This window comes from Stegodyphus dumicola, chromosome 1, assembly GCF_044657685.1.
Source record: "Stegodyphus dumicola isolate Sdum_Otavi_A_Nest chromosome 1, ASM4465768v1".
Lineage (NCBI taxonomy): Eukaryota > Metazoa > Arthropoda > Arachnida > Araneae > Eresidae > Stegodyphus > Stegodyphus dumicola.
Genome location: NC_140768.1, coordinates 101,036,873 through 101,059,077, shown reverse-complemented (window position 1 = coordinate 101,059,077; position 22,205 = coordinate 101,036,873). Strand labels below are relative to the sequence as shown.

General features: G+C 33.6%; 1 protein-coding gene and 1 long non-coding RNA gene across 2 annotated transcripts in view; both read left to right on the top strand.

The window, feature by feature from the left end:
- The first annotated feature begins 8,213 nt into the window (after positions 1–8,213).
- On the top strand, positions 8,214–11,129 carry LOC146999173 (uncharacterized). The gene is made up of 2 exons (XR_015041640.1): positions 8,214–8,976; positions 10,033–11,129. It is a non-coding gene; the product is annotated as an uncharacterized LOC146999173 (long non-coding RNA).
- Positions 11,130–19,203: 8,074 nt separating this feature from the next.
- l(2)05287 (WD repeat-containing protein l(2)05287) overlaps positions 19,204–22,205 on the top strand; it is an 86,277-nt gene continuing 83,275 nt past the window's right edge. Inside the window, exon 1 of the mRNA XM_085818285.1 lies at positions 19,204–19,467. Coding sequence (XP_085674411.1) covers positions 19,382–19,467 — 86 coding nt within the window. The 5' untranslated portion in view covers positions 19,204–19,381. The remainder of the gene's footprint in view (positions 19,468–22,205) is intronic.

The following is a 22,205-nucleotide window of genomic DNA, read 5'->3' as shown; positions in this document are numbered from 1 at the left end:
CTGAATTCCAAAGCTAACTGATGAGAGATGAGATGTTTGTGTGGCGTTTGTAGACGTAGAAGGCGAAAGTACCGTAGATAAACAAAACTGGCTCGTGTCACAGGCTATTTCGAGGGTATTTCAAAGCCAAATTAGCCTCTTTTCTACAAAACATGTGAAACCACCTCTCTTTCATTTCACACCCCCTCTGAAATCTCACTAGCGATGGCAGTGTTTTCTGTATTTTGTTCATTTCCAGAAAGGATATCTATCCAGAAAGGATTTTTGTTTCGTGTTAAGAGAAACAAAATGCGTGAAAATACATAGTAGTTTGTCGGGACCGTTGCATTATTTCGTGTTAACCGATATTTCGCCTTAAGCGTTTTCACGTTAACGTATTCCACTGTATACGTGTTTGGACTATACAAATAATTTTTTAAAATAATTTATATACAAATAATTCTTTAATAAATATCATTTTATATACAAATAATTTTTTAAAAGAAAAATTTATAATCCTTCCACAAATTTTTGTGCATTATGCTGCTAAAAATTGATCAGTAAATATATAAAGAAAGAAATTTAGAACCAATTGTTCAGAAAGAATAAAAATTGAAATTCAAATTAACTTGATAAAATCATGTTTAGACTAGTAAAATCTTTTTTAAATTGGAAGATATTTTTAATGATTTTACTTCCCCCCACACCCCATTTTCCTTTGCTACTGTTGTTTGATAAGAGGTTCTAGTGAAGTTTTGTGTTAAAATTATATTGAACTTTCAAAGATTTTCCACTGCAGGATTTTAATTTTTTCTACATTTTTAAGGGCATGTTTTCTTTTTTTTTTTTTTTTTTAAGATTCTTTTTAGATTAGAAAAATATTTTTAAATCAGAAGATATTTTCAATTATTTTCGTTCACTTTGAGGAGGACTAGAATTTTTTCGTGAACTATTAAGATAAAAAATATATTGAAATGTTTCATCAGCTGATTTTGGATACAGAAAAGCAAGGATTTTGTTTCAGAAGGGGAAATGTAATTAAATTCGACATACCTCATCTTGACGATATTATGTTAAAGTTCGTTGGATTCCTCACCTTTCTTATTCTTTTATACTACTTTTAGGTTTTTCGTGTGATGGTTTATTTTAACATGTTGACTGCTGTGGGGGTCACCGGTGACCTGCACTCGACTTGGCTACAGCGCCGTGGGTGCCACTGGCAACGTAACCAATAGTAAAATACATAATTAAAATAAATATTGATACTGATAAATTTTTAAATAGTACCATTGTTACTATAATGGTTTGAAGAATAATAAATCATAAAAATTTAAATTATAAATCACAAAAATGGTCTACAGATGTTTGGAGGTCGCTGGTGCCCCCCAGTATGAAGCACAATTATATAACATTTTGTTCTGTAGATAATATTTCAACATAATATATATCGCATAATAAAAATTTCAAGTTGGCGTCATGCGCAAATCACGTAAAATGCATGCGGCAGTCAACGTGTTTAATTTTTACATTTTAAATTATTCTTGTTCCACATTTATAGGATTTTATGAAGACCATTTGAACTTCAATTTTTTAGTCTTTGTGAAAAGTTGTTTCTAAATTTCTTTATATACTATATATAAGAACTCCTACACTCCTAGAAAAATCTAATTTATATATTTATTTATCCCAAATTTTCATTTTGAAACATTTTAGTACATGCTTTTCCTCAATATTTTAAAAGTTGATTTTTTGTTGAACTGAAATATGTAATATGGAAAAATTCTATCAAAAAACATAACTCAGAATCAAAACAGGAGATAAATAGAGATAATAATAATGTGGGGGATATTTGATTCTCTTCCCCTAATTTTAGTCTAATTAGTCATTTGAAACATTTTAGTGTGTTTTTCCATTTAGCTGAAACAGTAAAAATATAGAAAAATTCCCACAGAAACATAATTCGGCTGAGAAACAAAACAGGCAAAAAAAAAAATGGGTTGGCGTCAGGAAACTGATTGGTCTAAAACAGAGCTTCTTAAACTTTTTTACAGTCGTGACCCTTTTTTATCATAGATTTTTTCCACGACCCCAAAATATTTATGAAAATTTTGTGCGACCCCATAAGCATTGCGAAAATCTGACACACGCGCAAATGAAACTGTCAATTTTCCCACTTGTATTGTAAGATAGTATTGCAGTTTTAGGTCATTATCTTTAATTTCTCATTTTAAGACATAGAACAATGTGAAAATTTTAATTAAGTAACAGACGAAATGACAGCGTCACGTGCAAAGCAAGTAAAATAAACATTTATATTATAAAATGAATGCATTGAAACATTTTTTTTTCTCTTTGTCTGTATTGTCTTATCTTTATCTATTTTCAAATACATTGTGTAAAAATATTGGGTAATTGTAAAATTATTATATGAAGTTTAAGAAATACCAAAACTACTAAAATTTTTTGTGACCCCCTGCTGTAGATGAGGGTTGCGATCTACAGTTTAAGAAAGTCTGGTCTAAAATAACGTTACAATATTTGATTTTGTTGGAACATTGGATAACTGAGGCCACAGCCAGTGCCGTTATGGCAGGTGTGCAAATTTTGGAATTTACAGAAATATCAAGTAGCAAAATTTTTGGAATTTAGGAGTGGAAAAGTTTTTAGAATTTAGAAAGAGAGATTGCATAGCACAACAAAATGTACCTGAAGCTAGGACTCCAGTGCATGGTTATATTGTAAGGAGTGTATGCCTGAATGCAAAGATGCATTTTGAGTCATCATCGCTAGGTCACCAGCCTACACAGCAGTGTGCGATAACATCATTCATGTAAATAAGAAATAAAATTGACTGCACTTTAGTTAAATAACCAATTTCATTCCTTGTAAGTATTATGCAAGAGTATTGTAATTGTTGAATAAGAATACAACACTTGCTTTCTGTTCATCTCAAATGGGATAGATATTCTACCAGTTATTCCAGCAGAAGTTTGCAAGAACGGATCATTCTGTATTTAGTTAGATAATCAAAATACACAAGCTATGAACATAACATATTAAATCGTAATTCACTTTTCACATTGGACAGCCAATGTTTATCAATTTTCACATAAGTCGTACTGTCTCGTAAATTTGAAAATACTCTATTGTATGCTGTTCTGTTGAAGACAAGCCTGAAATAATTTTTTTTTTCAAAATGCAATTGATAACTTGTTTTTTTACAAAATGAACGAATTTGTGGGGGGTCACCAAATTCAAAGAAATTTATTTCACAATAAAAGATATATGGAATTTGAAGAGAATTTTGGATGTTTTTTAACATTTGACAGGAATTTTAAATTAAACATTTCCATATTTTAATTCTGATTTTATTGCTTTCCACTTGATTTATGTGTTATGCTTGATGATTTCCAAACAGCTCGAATCAAATTTCAAAGCATCTGTATACGCGCAGCTAAGATTTAGTTTTTTCGGCTATCTTAGTAGTGTCTTGCATGCAATTTGTAATTGTAATACGCATCATTTATAAACTATGTTTCTTATTTCTAATCAAATTTGTTGTCAAGTAAGCACATAACATATCCTAAGCATTGGAAAATTCAGTAGTGTCTCAAAGGATAATAAAAACAATTTTGTTTTCGTTGCAATTTTGTTCATGATGGTTAAATGGCCCAAAATCTCTTGTAAGAGAAATGGGATGGATGCACCAACGTCAAATAAACTTAGAGAAAAATTATTAATGAAAATGTAAACAAAAATGTAACCATTGGCTCTCTTTCTACTTCTTAAAAAAAATTGAGTAAATATCAAGAGTTTATTTTACACTGTTTTACATGTTGCATTATCAATGGAAAAAGAATATCTATTGTGTGTTAAATGCAGTGAAAACTTGGCAAATGGAAAGCATGAAACCTGCGAAATTAAAAATACATTTAAAAATGGTACTTTTCCCGTTTTGCCGCCGCAAACATTAAAGTCGCCAACAACGGTACTACTGATGCCAAACGGAATATCTTCGCTGCCAACGTTTTCTGCCTCATTTTCGAAACAAACCGCAGCCATTTCTTATCAGATTGTTTCTTTCAATACTGGCATACAACTACATAGAATTTTTACAAGATAATTAAAATTTATGCCCCAAGACCATTTGCGGTAATTAAGACAATTAGACTGCAATCAAACCACTCACCCGAAGGCAAAATGAAGGGTTAAATTCATCAATTCTAATGAGAATGCAGTAGTGAAGTAAAGCACTGCGGTTTTTCATAATTTCTGAGTAAGCTATTTGTACGAATTGAGATTTATTATCTTTATTTATTGGCTTTTTACAAAATTTTAAAAGATATTAAAATGTTTGTGCCTTCAAAATAAAAAATTCTTAGAACTAATGTTTGTTAACATTTTTTATGTGTATATTGTATGTTGTCAACAAAGTGTGCTTGGCGAGATTTGCGCCAGTGAAACTGAAAAGTACCTCAGAAACTAAACATAAAGATTAAGTAAATAAATCCGAAGAATTTTTTTAAGGAATGAGCTGAGAGCATGAAAAATTAAAATGTATTTTTGAAAAAATATACAACAGTTCCTGAGCAGGATTTACAGGCATCCTTAAAAGTTTCATAATTAATTGCAAAAAATTTAAAACCTCATACAACACACTGTCTCACAGTTTGTACTAATGTAAGCTTTTAAAACTAAGCCAATACTTTGGCAAAGAGAATTGAACAAAAAAAAAATAAATAAAATAAAATAAAAATAAAACAGAAACATGCTTTTTACATTTTACTAAAGAAAATAATACAGATTTCTTGTTTAAAACGACATATGATAAAATTGGCAGAAATTTTTTTGAAAAATTTCCAAATAAAGAATTAGGTTGGATATGTGACCCATTTTGCCTTTGGTATTTTCAATTCCAATGTATCTCTAAATTAAAAAGAACAATTGATTGATATTTTAAGTGACAGAATACTGTGTGTTAAGTTAAGTCTCTAACTTGCCAAAAATTTTAGTTTATTGGAAACTAATATGCGGATTTAAAAGGAATGAAAGTAAATTATTACGCTTCTTACATAAAATTGTACAGTAAACCTTTAGCTTATATTTAAAACTTCTAAAATGCTTATCTTACATTTTTCTGTTATATAAGCATTGAAAGTGGATTTCTCACTGAAATAGAAATAATTTTGCTATTGAATTAACATGGAGAACTTTTTTTATTGAAATATTTTTTCTCTGTAACAGTTGCATCTACTACAAAATAAAGATTAAAGAACTGTTTTTAAAGCATTTTGAATTCGTTGTCATATTGATCTTTGAAGCACTAGATTAGTGAGTTTTTATTACATTATTGACAAATATAGTTTTTAAACGACCAAAACATTTTCAGCGGAGATAATTATTTGTCAAATATGAATGTGTTTTCAAAGAGGAAATAAATAAAAAGTGATAAAAAGAAAATTCAGTTAGAACATTCACATCTCTAACAAAGTAATTTGCTTTGATTTAATCTTTATAATACAATATATTTTAAAATGATAAGGCAAAATCCACTGTGAAAGGTTATGCGAAGATTACGATAGTACTTAGAGTATTCAGCATTTCGTATAATCCTATAACCAGATAATAATAATATTAAAATAAATTTTATCTGAATGAAGTTTTCTTATTACAGAAACAGTAAAATTATGCAATTACATAAACGAATACACTTTCAGACAATATACTTAATACTGTTTACAAGCGCAAGCCAAAGTTCTGTTTATGTTACTTGGTGTTTTGTGCTATGGTGTGCGTTGTGGGTGTTAAGCCTAACACGTGCTAGTGTCAGCAATGGATCCGAAGGATTACCCGCCGCTTCCTCCGCCCGAGATTGTGAACGTTAGTAAAGAAAATCTCTCTGGTCTGCATTCCCCATTATCACGTGAACATTCCACAGCTCTCAGCCGTAGAGGCCACAGCTATCTGCATCACAACAGACACTAACACTCCATACACTTTTGTCTCCACCTACATTCCTCCCATGAGACCTGTGGCTGTCGTTCAGACAGACCTTGAAATTCTACTCACACTTGGTACACATGTTATTATTGGTGGAGACTTGAACGCAAGACACCGCGCATGAAACTGCTACACTTCTAATGCAACAGGCAGACTGATTTATTCCTTGGCCGCGTCGGCACGGTTTAAATTGGCAGTTCCAAGTACTCCAACACGGTATGCTGCTGGGTCCACCGCAATTATTGATTTTTTCTTGTTGCGGAACACCAGTTCTCCACTGGATATTTCCGTACTGGACGAACTTTCAAGTGATCACAATCCTGTTAGGATTATTCTGGACCTCAGCAGATATACTACATCAGACACCAGGGCCTTTCGTACAGACTGGCAGGTCTTTGCCAAAGCCCTCTCCAACACCCAGTACACTTTACCCACGATACACAAGGGGAGTGACATTGATAGTTTGGTCAAAGACCTCACTGAAAATATACAAAATGCTTATGCGAAAGCACAAGTTGAAGTTAAACCTGGTATGAAACACAAGCCTCAAGAGCTCAGATTATTGATTAAAGAGAGAAATGCTGCAAGACGAGCGTATCAACGCACCAGACACCGTGATGATAAAAGGAACTTCAATCGCCTGTGCGAAGCGGTCAAGTTTCTCACAAATAAACTCTCACAAGATCGCTGGACTAACTACCTCAGATCTCTTTCTGCAGAGGATAACTCCTTATGGAAAGCAGTGAAGAGGTACAAAAAATGCTATAACGCCATTCCGCCCCTTCACGGCCCTCAACGGATCCATTACACCGGAACTGAGAAAGCAGAACTTTTAGCTCAGCATCTGGAATCTCAGTTCTGCATTAACAACATTTCAGACTCAGACACTGAACAGCTTATTGCTGACTTCCACTCCAATTTTACAACACAGCCATGCACAGACAACATTATCTCAGCCATGCCATCGGAGGTCTGTCTCTATATCATGCGAATTGCGAAAAGGAAGAGCCCTGGAGTAGACGGTGTCACAAATGAGATGATCAAGCACTTCCCTGTCAAGATAATACTCTACTTCACCAAGTTAGTGAATATCATACTACGATGGCAATACTTCCCAACTTGTTGGAAAACTGCCAAGATTGTCCCTCTGCTAAAGCCCAACAAGCCTGCGACTGCTCCTGAGAGTTACCGACCAATCAGTTTGCTAAGCTCAATTAGCAAAATCGTGGAAGCAGTTATTCTACATAGACTAAACATCTTCCTGGATGAGCAGAAGATCCTCATACCCTATCAGTTTGGGTTCAGGCGTAAGCACTCGACAACGCATCAACTCTACAGAGTTGTTGAGTTAATAAGCAGTGGGATGCAACAACATCGTGTCACTGGTGGACTTTTCTTAGATGTCGCCAAAGCCTTCGATAGAGTATGGCTGGATGCCCTCATATACAAATTACACAAGCTGGGACTCCCAGGCTACATCACAAACATAATTAAATCCTACCTAACCGGTAGACACTTTGTCGTTCATGTTTCTGGTTCATTATCCACAAGCCGGCCCATACGGGCTGGTGTTCCACAGGGATCCCTTCTGGGCCCTACCCTATTCAATATTTACGTGAACGACATCCCCACTACACAGAACACAACACTAGCCATGTATGCAGACGACACAGCGATCCTTACGCAAAGCGCATTTGTTAGTTCAGCAATACAACAGCTACAACACCACATCCACTCGCTAGAGACTTGGCTGACCAAATGGAAAGTCAAAGTGAATGTCGACAAGACACATGCCATACTGTTTACTACTAAGAAGAATTTCTCGACTCACCTGCAAATGTATGGTGCGGACATTCCCTGGGTCAAGCAGGTCCCTTATCTTGGGGTGATCCTCAGTAAATCTCTTACATGGAACCCACACGTTACACATATTCTCAGGAAGTTTCGAGCTAGTAAAGCTTCACTCTTCTCCTTACTTGCTCGAAACAGTGTTCTATCTATTGATAATAAGTTGCTCATTTACAAAACCATGTTGCGTCCAATTCTTAGTTATGCATGCCCCGTCTGGGCATACTCGTGCAAAAGTTTGAGAAGGCAGTTACAAGCTGCCAAAACGGGGTATTGCGTATGATATGTAATGCCCCCTGGTACATTCGGAATAGCCAAATTCGTAAAGAGTTAAGAATAGAGGATCTTTGTGATTTTTATTGCCGCCTATCTAGGGCATTTTATGATAAACAGGAACTTCTGGACAATCCTGTGGTTGTTAACTATTGTTATGATACTAGGGACCCCAATTTCAGTAAGCGTCCAAGGGCGATCCTAAATGTTAGTAATGTGTAATTTTGTATATGTGTTATGCAAATTGTTGCTCAAATTCTTTATTGTATATTGTTCTTTTTCTTTCTTTCTTTTTTTTTTTTTTTTTTTTTTTTTTTTTTTTTTTTTTTTTTTTTTTACTAGTGGCACTAAGGCGTCGCACTTCGTATTTTGTTTCTCTTGTGTGTACATGTATTCTTCTGTGAAATAGTTGTTAAAAAATAGTTAATTATGTATGGATTAGTAATTAGGTACTTAAGGAAAAAATATGTATTTAACTATTAGCAATTATGAATTTAAACTCTTGCTCATTTAATTATTTAGCACATTCAGTTACATTTCTCATAATTCGAAACTTTTATCATGTTATTCGATGAGGGGTAGGGCTATGGCGCCCAGGCACCCTGGTGGTTAAGCACCGCAGTTCAACCAGAATCTTTATGTTACTTCTCACCCTTCAGCGCATGCTCAACAATTACCATCCAGTTACTTCTCAAGGTCCTGAAATTTCTATATTGTATTTACAAGCGCCTTTGCTAAATATCTACGTGTCATCGTTGCTGAGCAGCTGAGATTTAAGAAGCATATTTATTATACATTTAAATGCTAAATATCATAATTTATTCTGGACTTGTAGATATTATTCTTTGCTTATTTAGTTATTTAACCAAGTTTTTGGTATTACTGAAGATTTTATATTATTTAAAATTTTCTTTATACTCAGTTACTTCTCAAGTTCCCAAAGTTTCTATTTTGTATTTCAATTGTGTTTCTTAAAATGTTCATCATTATTTAAGATTTTGTATCCTGCAATTACATGGCATAGTGTAGTCATAGTGTAGTAGTGTAGAAAGAACATATTACATGGCATAGTGTAGTAGTGTAAAAGACAAATTCCATAATGTCTTCTTTCTGCACAATCTAACTCTAATATTTCTATTTATGCAATAATTGTATGGACTCTTTCTGGATAGTACTACATGTTCAGCTCAAGTAATATTTGCTCTTCACATTATTCACAGTGAATAAGCACAAATCAATCTACTAATATACCCGTGTGGTGACCGGGTATGAAAGAATAGTCCCAATGTAGCTCATATATGTCGTAAAAGGCGACTAAAATGGGTACCCAGCGTCTGGGGGTATAGCCGGGCACCCTGCCCCTGGGGATTATATCAGGGAACTGGTCCTCCAGGTTGGCGGTTGGGTGTGGGGCTAACTACCCCACCCCATAAAAAATCTCACTGTTAAGAAATCCAAAGATAGAATTAGCCGGACTGCTTCTACTGGAAAACGACTTGGAAATGGCCTAGGGACTTTTCGTTTTGGAACATGAAAAATAAGCAAACAGACTAAAAGTTTGAAAAGTTATTGAAATAATTAAATAAAGAATGATGAAGTGTGACTGCAAGGGACGTCCGGTATCCTTTTCTGTCATTGCACTTTTCCTGACATGATAAGGCTCTACCACGTACACTTTGGTAACGAGGCTTGGAAACCTCGGCTAACACCTTGTTGTTTATTAAAAAGAAAAAGAGACATACAGCAATAGTTATATTTCATAATAATAATTTTGACCCAAGCTCTATAAATATATTATGATATTAATTTATAAGTCTTTACAAAGTTACATACATAGGTCTTTATAACATTTCACCTGTATAATAGTTATATGATATATGATTTTAAAGACTAAAAAATAAATTTGTTCTGTTTTTTCTTTCTTTGTTTCAGGTATTCATAACAAAGAAAGGAGTGTTTTTATCATGAAATGGCTCTCAGGTGTAAAAATACATAGGATATATCTTAATTTATTGAAGTTAAGAATTGGTGCTTTGTGGACTAAAAAATATGTGCAATATCCATTGTCACACCACTCTGTTCAAGAATATCGATCAGTCCTGAATGATAAAGAAAATGATTAACAAAGGAATATCTAGAACTTGATTGTGTGCATGATTTAATTCCAAATATAAGTATTGGAATAATTCATCCTCCTTATTTTCAACAAAAACTCTTCATTTGGTAATATACATTTGTGCTTATCAGTGTGGTGTCTTGTGTAACAAATCGTCAGTATTATAAAATAGATGGAAAGATCTTTGATTATTGCAAGAGCTTTATGTGCTGAAGAAGTAAAAAAATGTCCCAGATAATTGTGGATATTATGAAACTGAGTATCATAAGAATGGAAAAATATTTCTTAAACAAATTACCTTGTGATACATGTAATGGGTATGTTTATTTTATTTCATATAACTGTAAATTTAATTATTGATAATAAGCAAACTTTTTTTTTCCCCTAAAATGCCATTGGTGTATTGTCATTATTCTATATTGACATGTATTCTCTTACATTTATCATTGAAACCAGAGATTTTATAATAGAATATGGGAAACTTGTGTTGGAGGCCTGTTGATTGAAATACAAGTGACCATTACATCTTTGGAATTTGCATTCTCATTGCCAATTTTGAAAAGACATTCTTTTACATTTTCTTAAAAAAGTTAACATTCTAATGACTTTAGAAGTAAACATTGGTGACTTCATATGAACCAGTCTCTTGGCGAGTTTAGCAAAAAATTTGCCGATGGCTTCCCCATAACAGAACTGTACTGGATTCTATACCTGAATATTGTATTAAAAGGAGAGAAAACCATTTATTATGAAGATAATAAATGATTCATATTATGAATGTTCATTTCTTATAATGATCGAGTTTTATATTCTTGCTTTGTATTTCTTTTGTGTCAACACAGAATAAATTGTGTCGGATTTCAGTTATAATGATATGTGTAAAGATGCTGTAATAAAATTTGTTATAAATGTACTGTTGTGTATTTTTCTTTAGCAGTTGAATTTATGAAAATTTGTATTATTTTCTAACAAATAAAATTTTATATTTTAATATAAATCCATCTATGGACATTACAACAGATATTATATTCTGGAAAATAATTTATTATGCCTTTTCGAAACTAAGTTTAAAATGAAAACAAACTTGAATGCATAATAATTTTTAATGAATAAATAAAATGTGAAATATGAAAAGTGTTCTGACATGTCACATTAAGACTGCAATCAAATAAAGAATTCTTTATACGTGCATTGGTTTTTGTTTACAATTTGCATAGTCTTGAATATTTTACTGATCTAAATTCATTTTAAAAAATTTGGTGTCAAGATGAGTAGTGATTTTAGGTAAAAGTTTACAATTGGGTGTCCCTTGTATTTTGGCGATTCTTTTTTGACACCAAGATTGGCATCAGGAAGGCACAATTTCAAAATGGCCACTATACAAAACCAAAATAAGAAGTCAAAGAATAGCACAAGCCCACCAGTGGGCAAGCGGTAAAAGCCGCTGAACACTGGTAGTTCGGTCCAGGGTTCGAATCCCGGCAAATGGGCTGGCTGCATGGGCGTTTTCGTGGCTTTCCCCATGTGTAACTTGGATATGAGCCAGTTTACCTTAAAAAGACCTCGGTTTAATCCTAGTATCCGGTGCACACAGGATTTGGCTACTTTTGGCGACTTTGTGATGAGCAGTAAAAACGGGACATATATGATGAGTAGTAAATGCGTCATTCAAAGAATATATATAGTTATACATAGCATATACTATGTATATAGTGTATAGTATATACATAGACGTTCTTTGGGTCATTTTTGGTGTTGGCGATAAGTTTCAAAATCGCACCAAGGCTGCACCGTATACTAGGATTTTAAAAGTTTAATCCTAGTATCTGGTGCACAAGGGATTTGGCTACTTTTGCCCACTTTATGATGAGCAGTAAACGGGACATATACGATGAGTAGTTAAACAGGTCATTTTGATGTTGGCGATAATTTTCAAAATTGCACCAAGGCTGCACCGTATACTAGGATTTTAGCAAGACCTCCATGGGGCATTCCTCCTTTTCCTGTAGTGCCTAAAGGCGGAGCATGTAATAAGTAAAAGGAAAAAAAAAGAATTGCACGAACTCTGTGTCCATGTACACATCGATATGTTTTCACTTAAAAAAGCATCCTAGAATTACACAAACTAGGCATTGCACACTGCCTTAAATTTGTCCATGTACACATCAATCTATTTCCATTTAAATAAGGAAGCTAAAACAAAGTTAAAACATCATGGTAACCTGAAGCGAGGTTTCATTGCCAAAAAAAAAAAAAAAAAAAAAATGTCGCTAATCAAAGGGGCACCCAATTCTACACTAGAGCCTGATTTTATTTTCTTAATATATATATATAATGTTTAAAAACTGATATCATTTTTACTTTAAACAATATTCCCGAAAATATATGCTCTCTTTTGTGAAATGTTTACTTTATAATCTGTGCAAAATATTACCATAAATAAAAAAACTTAATTATTTCTTAAATATAAAGTAATTAAATACTTTCGTTATCCCTATGATTATAAGAATTATAACTGAAAGGGCATAAACAAAAACACAATTAAAGGAAATGCAGTACTGAAAGTTTCTGGTTAGCGAAAAATTTGCAATATAGCATGCCATTACAATACTATAAGAATTGATTAGTAAGGTAAACATTAGTTGAGCATTCTTCCACAGTAGCAATAAATTTTTCATTTATAATTCTTAAAACACGCCAAAACAGATTCACGATTGGTGCCTCTGATTTAAGGTCACACAAAAGTAAATTTGATTTAGCAGACCAAGAGATATTCCATGTCAAATTTACGAGAAAGATCTTCACCAATGTTAAGCTTATTATCTAATATTCATAACAGTTTGGTTAGTTGACTATCACAAAGCTCAAAAGTGCTATCTGCTCATGGTGAAGGACTTTCTAATGAGAACTGGCTTGTATTCACTTTATACATAAAAAAAAACTAAAAAAAAAAAAAAAAAAAAAAAAAAAAAAACCATGCAGACAGCATGTTCAGAAAAAGAACAGAAAATGTACTCTTAACATTCAGTAACCTTAACCATTCAGCTACTCGTGGGTATAACTATTGTTCTAAGAGATAAGCAACAATTTTTCAGCAATAACTAATGTACTTTTTCACAGACAGAACTGAACAGTAAAAACTTCTTAAACTGTCGATTCAGATTCTAATTTAGTTTCTTCCTTTTAAAAGCAGGAGCTTCAAAACTTTCCTCATGCTGCTTTTTATTTTGAATAAGCTTCTTGAAAAAAAAATTCCACGTGCAGTCCAACATTTTATGATCTTTGTTTTGATATTGTAACAGGAGGGAATATTTACCTCATCTGATTTTGCATATTTATAAATTCTTCGTCCATAGTTATATTTCAACATATTATTTTGTCTTGAAAATTTTGAATTTTTTTTTTCACATAGAAAGCATAATTTAAAAATTTCAGGAGGACTTTTAAATCCCCCTAAATTTGCAAAATTAATTAATTAATACTGCTAATTAAAACATATTTCCTGTTCACACATTGAAAATAATTTTAAAGTAACTATAGTTAGAAATACAACATGAAGGTTTACTATAACATAAAGGCATGATAATAGGATCAAAATGATGCATAGAATATTTAAATTAATACTTCTTCAAAATGCCTAGACAAATACACTATTTATTTATCTTAATATAACGAAAAACCTAAATAATTTATAATTTAGATCATAACTATGTATCTAATTTTTAACAAAGGTGCAAACCAATAGGTTTGGTGACAATACATCAAAATATAGCATGCGACTTTAAATTACCAATCGTAGAGTAAAATTGAAACACGAAAAGTCATATCACATTTCTAACCAAGCACAAAATTTACATGAAATGTAGTGTACAATTTTACAAACGATAATAAAAGAAACATCACAAACAGTATCGGCTATAATTTACTGCACAAACACACACACATTCCGCAGTTTATTTTGTATTTATAAAATCATTTGATCATTAATAAATGATAGTTAAACGAAAATGCACGTTTTAAAGAAATACGAACAGTAATTTATTCTAACATTCTATGAGAAAATTCGAAGCTGAACTTACCTCAAAAACATGCTTTTGAGACCGGAATCCATTGATTTTGACGAGAATTAATTATCCATTTTCTTCATTTTTGGCGAAACGTCCTAAACTTATTTTTTGAATGATTGGAACAATTTGATGCAACACATCCGGTAAAAGCGCAGAATAGGCTGCATCAACAAAGTTCAGTATGAGGAGCTGCGTGACGTCATTAAATGGGTGAGACTAAGCTTATGACGTCACAATGTAGTCTCGCATTTACACTATGTGTACTTTCTATTTTCTCTTAAAAATAACAATAATAAATTGTTTATTATTGTAAATTAATATCAAATTCTTTACTTTTAATTTACATTTATAACATTTAACTTTAGGCGTTACTGATAATAAGTATAATAAATCGTTTATAAAATTACCATGATACAGTGAGCGAATTCTACCAATTATTAAAACGATAAACAACGTCGCAGTCTCTAATAGTTGTAGAGCTTCAATATTAAATTATTATTTTTTTTATTAATTTTTTTTATTTATACAAATAAACTATTTTTTTAATTTAAATTCATATTGTGGAACATTTCAATTTTATCATTTTTACAAATTACCTTCTTGCTACGTAACGACATAATTCCTTACATACCAATAATTAGACAATTTTCATTATTTCTAAAAATTTTAAACTTTACGTTAATAAAAAAAGAATATTTTTTATTGCATATGAACATCATTACACAGCTTTCATATCAGTTTCTAAAATTCCTAAATCACGCTATATTCTGTGCAGGCATGCTAGAATTCTACGCATTAATAAATAAAAAAATCTAATTTCTCAGAATGAAAGAAAATAATATAATAAAATAAATACTACAAACTTGGAACACTAAGCAATGCTTCACATACGCACACACACATATATTATTTGCAATTACGATACCAAACACTACGTATTAAAATATGAGGTAAACGTTCCTTCAAGCGTTAAAGTTTACAGTTTTGCTACTGTTGAGTCGATCGTCGGACTATCCATATATATCGTAAATCGGAAAGCGTTATAAACATATCAAAAAACAAAAAATTAAAAATACAATTTAAATGAAAAATTATGTCTTAAATATAATTCACAATTAAAACAACAATACAAATTTAAAATACACAAACGATATGTTAAACATTGCACATAAATAAAGTCACATTACTCCTCGACATCACGCACAACCTCGTTTTCCCTTTTACTCAATGATCAGTATTCGCTCGAAAAACATTAAAGAAATCCACAAACTCGGTGTCCTTGTGCTCATTTATCTATTTTCACTTAAAGAAAAATCAGACAATTGCTCAAACTCGGCATTGCGCACCACATTGGCTTTGCCCATGTGCACATCGATCTATTTTCACTTAAAAAAACATTCCAGAGTTGCACAAGCTCGGCATTGCGCACCACATTGGATTTGCCCATGTGCACATCGACCTATTTTCACTTAAAAAAACATCCCAGAATTGCACAAACTCGGCATCGCGCACCACATTGGCTTTTTCCCATGTGCACATCGATCTATTTTCACTTAAAAAAACATCCCAGAGTTGCACAAACTCGGCATTGCGCACCACATTGGATTTGCCCATGTGCACATCGACCTATTTTCACTTAAAAACATCCCAGAATTGCACAAACTCCGCATCGCGCACCACATTGGCTTTGCCCATGTGCACATCGATCTATTTTCACTTAAAAAAAATCCCAGAATTGCACAAACTCGGCATCGCGCACAAACTCGGCATTGCGCACCACATTGGCTTTTCCCATGTGCACATCGATCTATTTTCACTTAAAAAACATCCCACAGTTGCACAAACTCGGCATTGCGCATCACATTTGTTTTGCCCATGTGCACATCGACCTATTTTCACTTAAAAAAACATTCCAGAATTGCACAAACTCGGCATTGCGCACCACATTGGCTTTTCCCATGTGCACATCGATCTATTTTCACTTAAAAAAACATCCCAGAGTTGCACAAACTCGGCATTGCGCACCACATTGGCTTTTTCCCATGTGCACATCGATCTATTTTCACTTAAAAAAACATCCCAGAGTTGCACAAACTCGGCATTGCGCACCACATTGGATTTGCCCATGTGCACATCGACCTATTTTCACTTAAAAAAAATCCCAGAATTGCACAAACTCAGCATCGCGCACAAACTCGGCATTGTGCACCACATTGGCTTTTCCCATGTGCACATCGATCTATTTTCACTTAAAAAAACATCCCAGAGTTGCACAAACTCGGCATTGCGCACCACATTGGCTTTTTCCCATGTGCACATCGATCTATTTTCACTTAAAAAAACATCCCAGAGTTGCACAAACTCGGCATTGCGCACCACATTGGCTTTGCCCATGTGCACATCCATCTATTTTCACTTAAAAAAACATCCCATAATTGCACAAACTCGGCATTGCGCACCACATTGGCTTTTCCCATGTGCACATCGATCTATTTTCACTTAAATAAACATCCCAGAGTTGCACAAACTCGGCATAGCGCACCACATTGGATTTGCCCATGTGCACATCGACCTATTTTCACTTTAAAAAAATCCCAGAATTGCACAAACTCGGCATCGCGCACCACATTGGCTTCGCTTATGTGCACATCGATCTATTTTCACTTAAAAAAACATCCCAGAATTGCACAAACTCGGCATTGCGCACCACATTGGCTTTTCCCATGTGCACATCGATCTATTTTCACTTAAAAAAACATCCCAGAGTTGCACAAACTCGGCATTGCGCACCACATTGGATTTGCCCATGTGCACATCGACCTATTTTCACTTAAAAAAACATCCCAGAATTGCACAAACTCGGCATCGCGCACCACATTGGCTTTTTCCCATGTGCACATCGATCTATTTTCACTTAAAAAAACATCCCAGAGTTGCACAAACTCGGCATTGCGCACCACATTGGATTTGCCCATGTGCACATCTTCCTATTTTCACTTAAAAAAACATCCCAGAATTGCACAATCTCGGCATCGCGCACCACATTGGCTTTACCATGTGCACATCGATCTATTTTCACTTAAAAAAATCCCAGAATTGCACAAACTCGGCATTGCGCACCACATTGGCTTTTCCCATGTGCACATCGATCTATTTTCATTTAAAAAAACATCCCAGAGTTGCACAAACTCGGCATTGCGCACCACATTGGATTTGCCCATGTGCACATCGACCTATTTTCACTTAAAAAACATCCCAGAATTGCACAAACTCGGCATCGCGCACAAACTCGGCATTGCGCACCACATTGGCTTTGCCCATGTGCACATCGATCTATTTTCACTTAAAAAACACCCCAGAGTTGCACAAACTCTGCATTGAGCACCACATGGCTTTGCCCATGTGCACATCGATCTATTTTCACTTAAAAAACATCTCAGAATTGCACAAACTCGGCATAGCGCACCACATTGGCTTTGCCCATGTGCACATCAACCTATTTTCACTTAAAAAAACATCCCAGAATTGCACAAACTCGGCATTGCGCACCACATTTCTGGATCTTTAAAACTCAAGCTATGATTGACTTTCAGGTGCGCATACCCTTCGAACTCGAGACAGTCGTACGCTTTCCAACAATCGGATATAATAATCGATCCTGGGAGAACATTCTCTTTAATGATTTCCAGCAATGTTTCGGCACCTCTGTTTTCAACAACTCTAAAGACGCATTTATCTGTTCCTCTCTCAACCAAACCAAAAACCCATTTTCCTTCGACTCTTTTCCCTCTATGATACTTTTGCTTGCCAAACTTGCTTTCGTCGATTTCGACAATGACACCTTCCCCACCCAACTTAACATTCTCCTTCAAACATAACTCCATGCATACTTCTCTACAAAAACTTTTCCAATCTGTCACCGTATTTTTAGCAATACGTAATTCCGTTCGTATAAAATCATTCCCGCACTTACCCAACCACATATAGGTAACTCGCAAAACATCACACATGCTCAATTTACTCTTCGCAAACCAGGAGTTCTTTCGAATTGATCTTGAAATTCGATGCCTACATTCGCCTCCAGTAACTCTGCACATCCACTCAAAACCGTCTATACGGTTTTTTCGCTCTACTAGTTTCATATTTGTTCCACAAATCGGGCACTTATACGATATTGCAATCAAACCTTTCTCCATACACCACTCAATAACACATTTTTTATCTCTTCGCTCCAACTGATAAAAGAAATCCAGATTCAAATACTCATCCATTCTGCAGTAAGCACCGAATTAAACACACTCATGAATAATCAAAACATTCTTTAAGCAAAAGAATTCTTTTCTGTATTTTCAGAAGTTACGGTTATAATTTTTAATTCATGCATTCAATATTTTCAATCGTTTGCTAATGATCGTTTTCAATCGTTTGGTATCTTAATAATACATTTGTGAGAGATAATTCGTTGCGCTAAATGCTAACAATACCACACAACACACAAAAGTAGATTTACAATTTAAAAAATCTCGCACAGAACATTATAAACCTATTATTTCAACTCAGTTAAAATATAATATAAGTTTTCTTTAAATACGAAGCTATAGCATACTTATAACTTGTTTTGAAGAAGAGGCGTAACCAATATTACGTCATAAAAAGGCGTGTCCAAGCATAAGAGAAGTAAACACAGCATCGACTGATGCAGCCTATTCTGCGATTTAGCCACACATCCACCCATATTTGTCAAAATTAAGTCGGAATCGACCAACAAATATGTCAACAAAAGGACACTGTAAAATTGCGATAGCAACAAGCATGCTTCGTTCGTTACAACGGACGACGCATCAAATCCCCGATGACCACAACTTGTGACGTCACAAAACCGCCATCTGGCTTGTAGTAGAGTCGGTGTTGATCGTACGACAGATGCGAGTAACGAACAGATGCGAATAACGAAATGAATTTGTGAGTACCGAATCGGTACTTCGAGTCAACCGATGTACCCGTTACTCAGTAACGAATCCATGCGGTTTGCTACAGCTCTATCTGTCTACTTTGTCTGTCTGTCTGTAAACTTTTGAATTTGTAGTGATGCTTCTGTATGTTGACCATGATTGATTTGAAAGTTAAAATACGCGCTGGAGCTAGCCTTGTAAAAGTGAGACCTCTGTTTACTTTCGATTCAAGGTAAGTATTTAATATTTCGGAACGTTTTATTTGAAAACTGAAAATTAGATGTATGACTCGTCTTTATAAGTATGTTATCAATGTTTTAAAATGTTTCGCTCACTTTACAATCTCAGTCGTTACATTTTTATCTGTGCATGGAATTTACTATGTACACAAAAGAATATATAGCTAATAAAGAAATTGGGTTGATCTTTACATTATGGTAACTTGGCGAAAATTTGGCAACCAACTCTCCTACAGCAACCCTCTATTTTTTTTTTCCCCGCCGCCATTTTGTCTTCACGAAGTAAAGACATGTTTCTTTTCTTTTTATCTACTGAACACTTCTTCCAAGAATCTACTAGCCGAATTACACTTATGCTAGAAATTTTATCTAACAAAACTGCTTAATCATGACAAATATTCACTGCAAAATTGGGAAAAAGTGCACAATACCATACTCCTTATGCGTTTTTCAAAATAACACATATACATAAACCATGTACACGCCGACTTATTTTTACTTAAAAAAACATCCCAGAATTGCACAAAAATGGCATTGCGCACACTCTTCACTATATCCATGTACACTGCTTTTTTCTCATAAATTAGAAAAATTTCACGAAAATACATGACAATTTTCTCAATCTTTAAACCTGGTAAAAAGAACATATATGAAATTACCTGATCGCGAAAAAGTATTTACCCTTTACAAATATGAACATTTCCACATATAAAATAAATAAAATATCCAAAAACTTTTACCTCTAAATCATCTATTACGTTATACACGTCACCAACGAATTCATACCGCAAGCATTACAAATACTTAGTATCAAATATTTAAATTATTTCCATGCACGTTTATTTCAACTTAAACGTATTCCAAATTCCTACAAACATAAAATTCACAAAATAACTATAATTTCATTAAAATATAATTAAATTCAAAAACACTACTTAAAATATAAATGAGCACATGCATTAAATTAATAAAAATTACCTTACAATCCTAATTACTTTAAACTAAATCATTGCTAATAACAATTTTCCCAATAATACCGAATTCCTTTTCACCTTACATTTAGAATAATGCATAAAAATAATATCCTCAAATAATTAAAAATACTAACTTACCTAATCTTCTTCAGAATCTTGATTACGTGGCGGATACACTTTTCTAATTCATTCAATAAAATTATTGAAAGATTTTTTCTGCGAATTTTTCCTCCATACTTCCTCCGCTAAATAAAAAGCAAACTTCTCTTTATCACAATGCCTAAATACCCATTTCGAATTCACTTTAGTTAGGGCCATGGGATCCAAAAATTAAACAACACTGTTTCACACAACACAGAATAAAGCTAAATACAAAATTTCCACATTTTTTCCCGATTTCCCCCCTTTTCCGATTAAAGAACCGTAATTCGTCCATTAATATCACATGACATATCCCATGATCTCTCATTTCCCTCACGCAAAATAATGCGTAATCGGAACTGAGTACTACTCACATTATTACCAAAGTCCCAGGTAGTAACCTTTATCGCCTCCAAAATATCGCCAAACTACCAGTTACCATATTGTAAAGATCAACCAGAAATTGCAGTTGATTCTTTCATGTTAATTCAGGAGAGTTATTAGCTGGAACTAAGAAAGGGAGTAAAGGTAAGAACTTATCAGAAACAAAGTAAAGATAGAATTAAGGATGAAGTGCAGCTAAGCCTATTTTGATAGCGGCCATTGCTTGTTTACATTTGAAACAGCTGAGTAGTGAATTTGTTGCCAATCTAGAGAAACGCACGCCTTCATTTATTATTGCGATTTAAATCATGCTTAATCCTTTCTGGAATTTTTTCGAGGACATAAGTGTTTAAGATTTACTTAATTTTTAATAATTAGTAATTTAATTTTTAATAATTAATAATTTTAGTAGAGATATTTTGAGTTTTTATGTATTTTTGCCTTCTCGCGAAGTGAGAACTGAATTAATTGAATGAGAAATACTCAATCGTCTGTGAAAAACTGTTTCCTTTTTGTTTTGTTTGCTTAATTTCCTTTATACATCGTTCTAGCTTTATTATAGTACCTGAATAGAACATGTGGAAACGATTAGATAATTCTTTAAATGATACAAATTTTGTGCATTCTGAGTTATAATATGAACGTAATATAATACTGTTAAGTTAACCTAGCGCCAGAGTGTCACTATGGTAAACAAATAGACTGAATTTTAAAGAATGCACTTATTCTATTGTGGTTTATGCATTGTCGGTGAAGTAGATATAATTAAACCCAATAAGTTTAAACAAAATGCAAGAAAAAATGTGTATAATTTAATATTCCGTACAAGGAAGTCATGCAGTGTACACATCGGATTTTTTTTTTTTTACCAAACTGTATTGTAAAATATACTTTTTCATGACATCTGTACATGCATAGGTGTGTATATTTGTATCTTGCATAGCTGAAAAATGATTAACCACAGAATTTTGAAATTTTGTACATGAAACATCTAGTTGCACATCTTTTTTTTTTAAATTTTAATATTGTATATATATATATATGTAGGTAGAATTATTGCACTGTCCACAAGATCCGAACGTTTATCCCGAACGCCATGTCATACCTGTCGCACCAGGAAGTCCCTGTAGTACTGTGCGGTCACTGTTCTACCATGAGGAACAAAGTGGCAAACAATGACACCCCTGACGTCGTATGCGACGATCACCATCAGTTTGACCGGGGAAGGATTC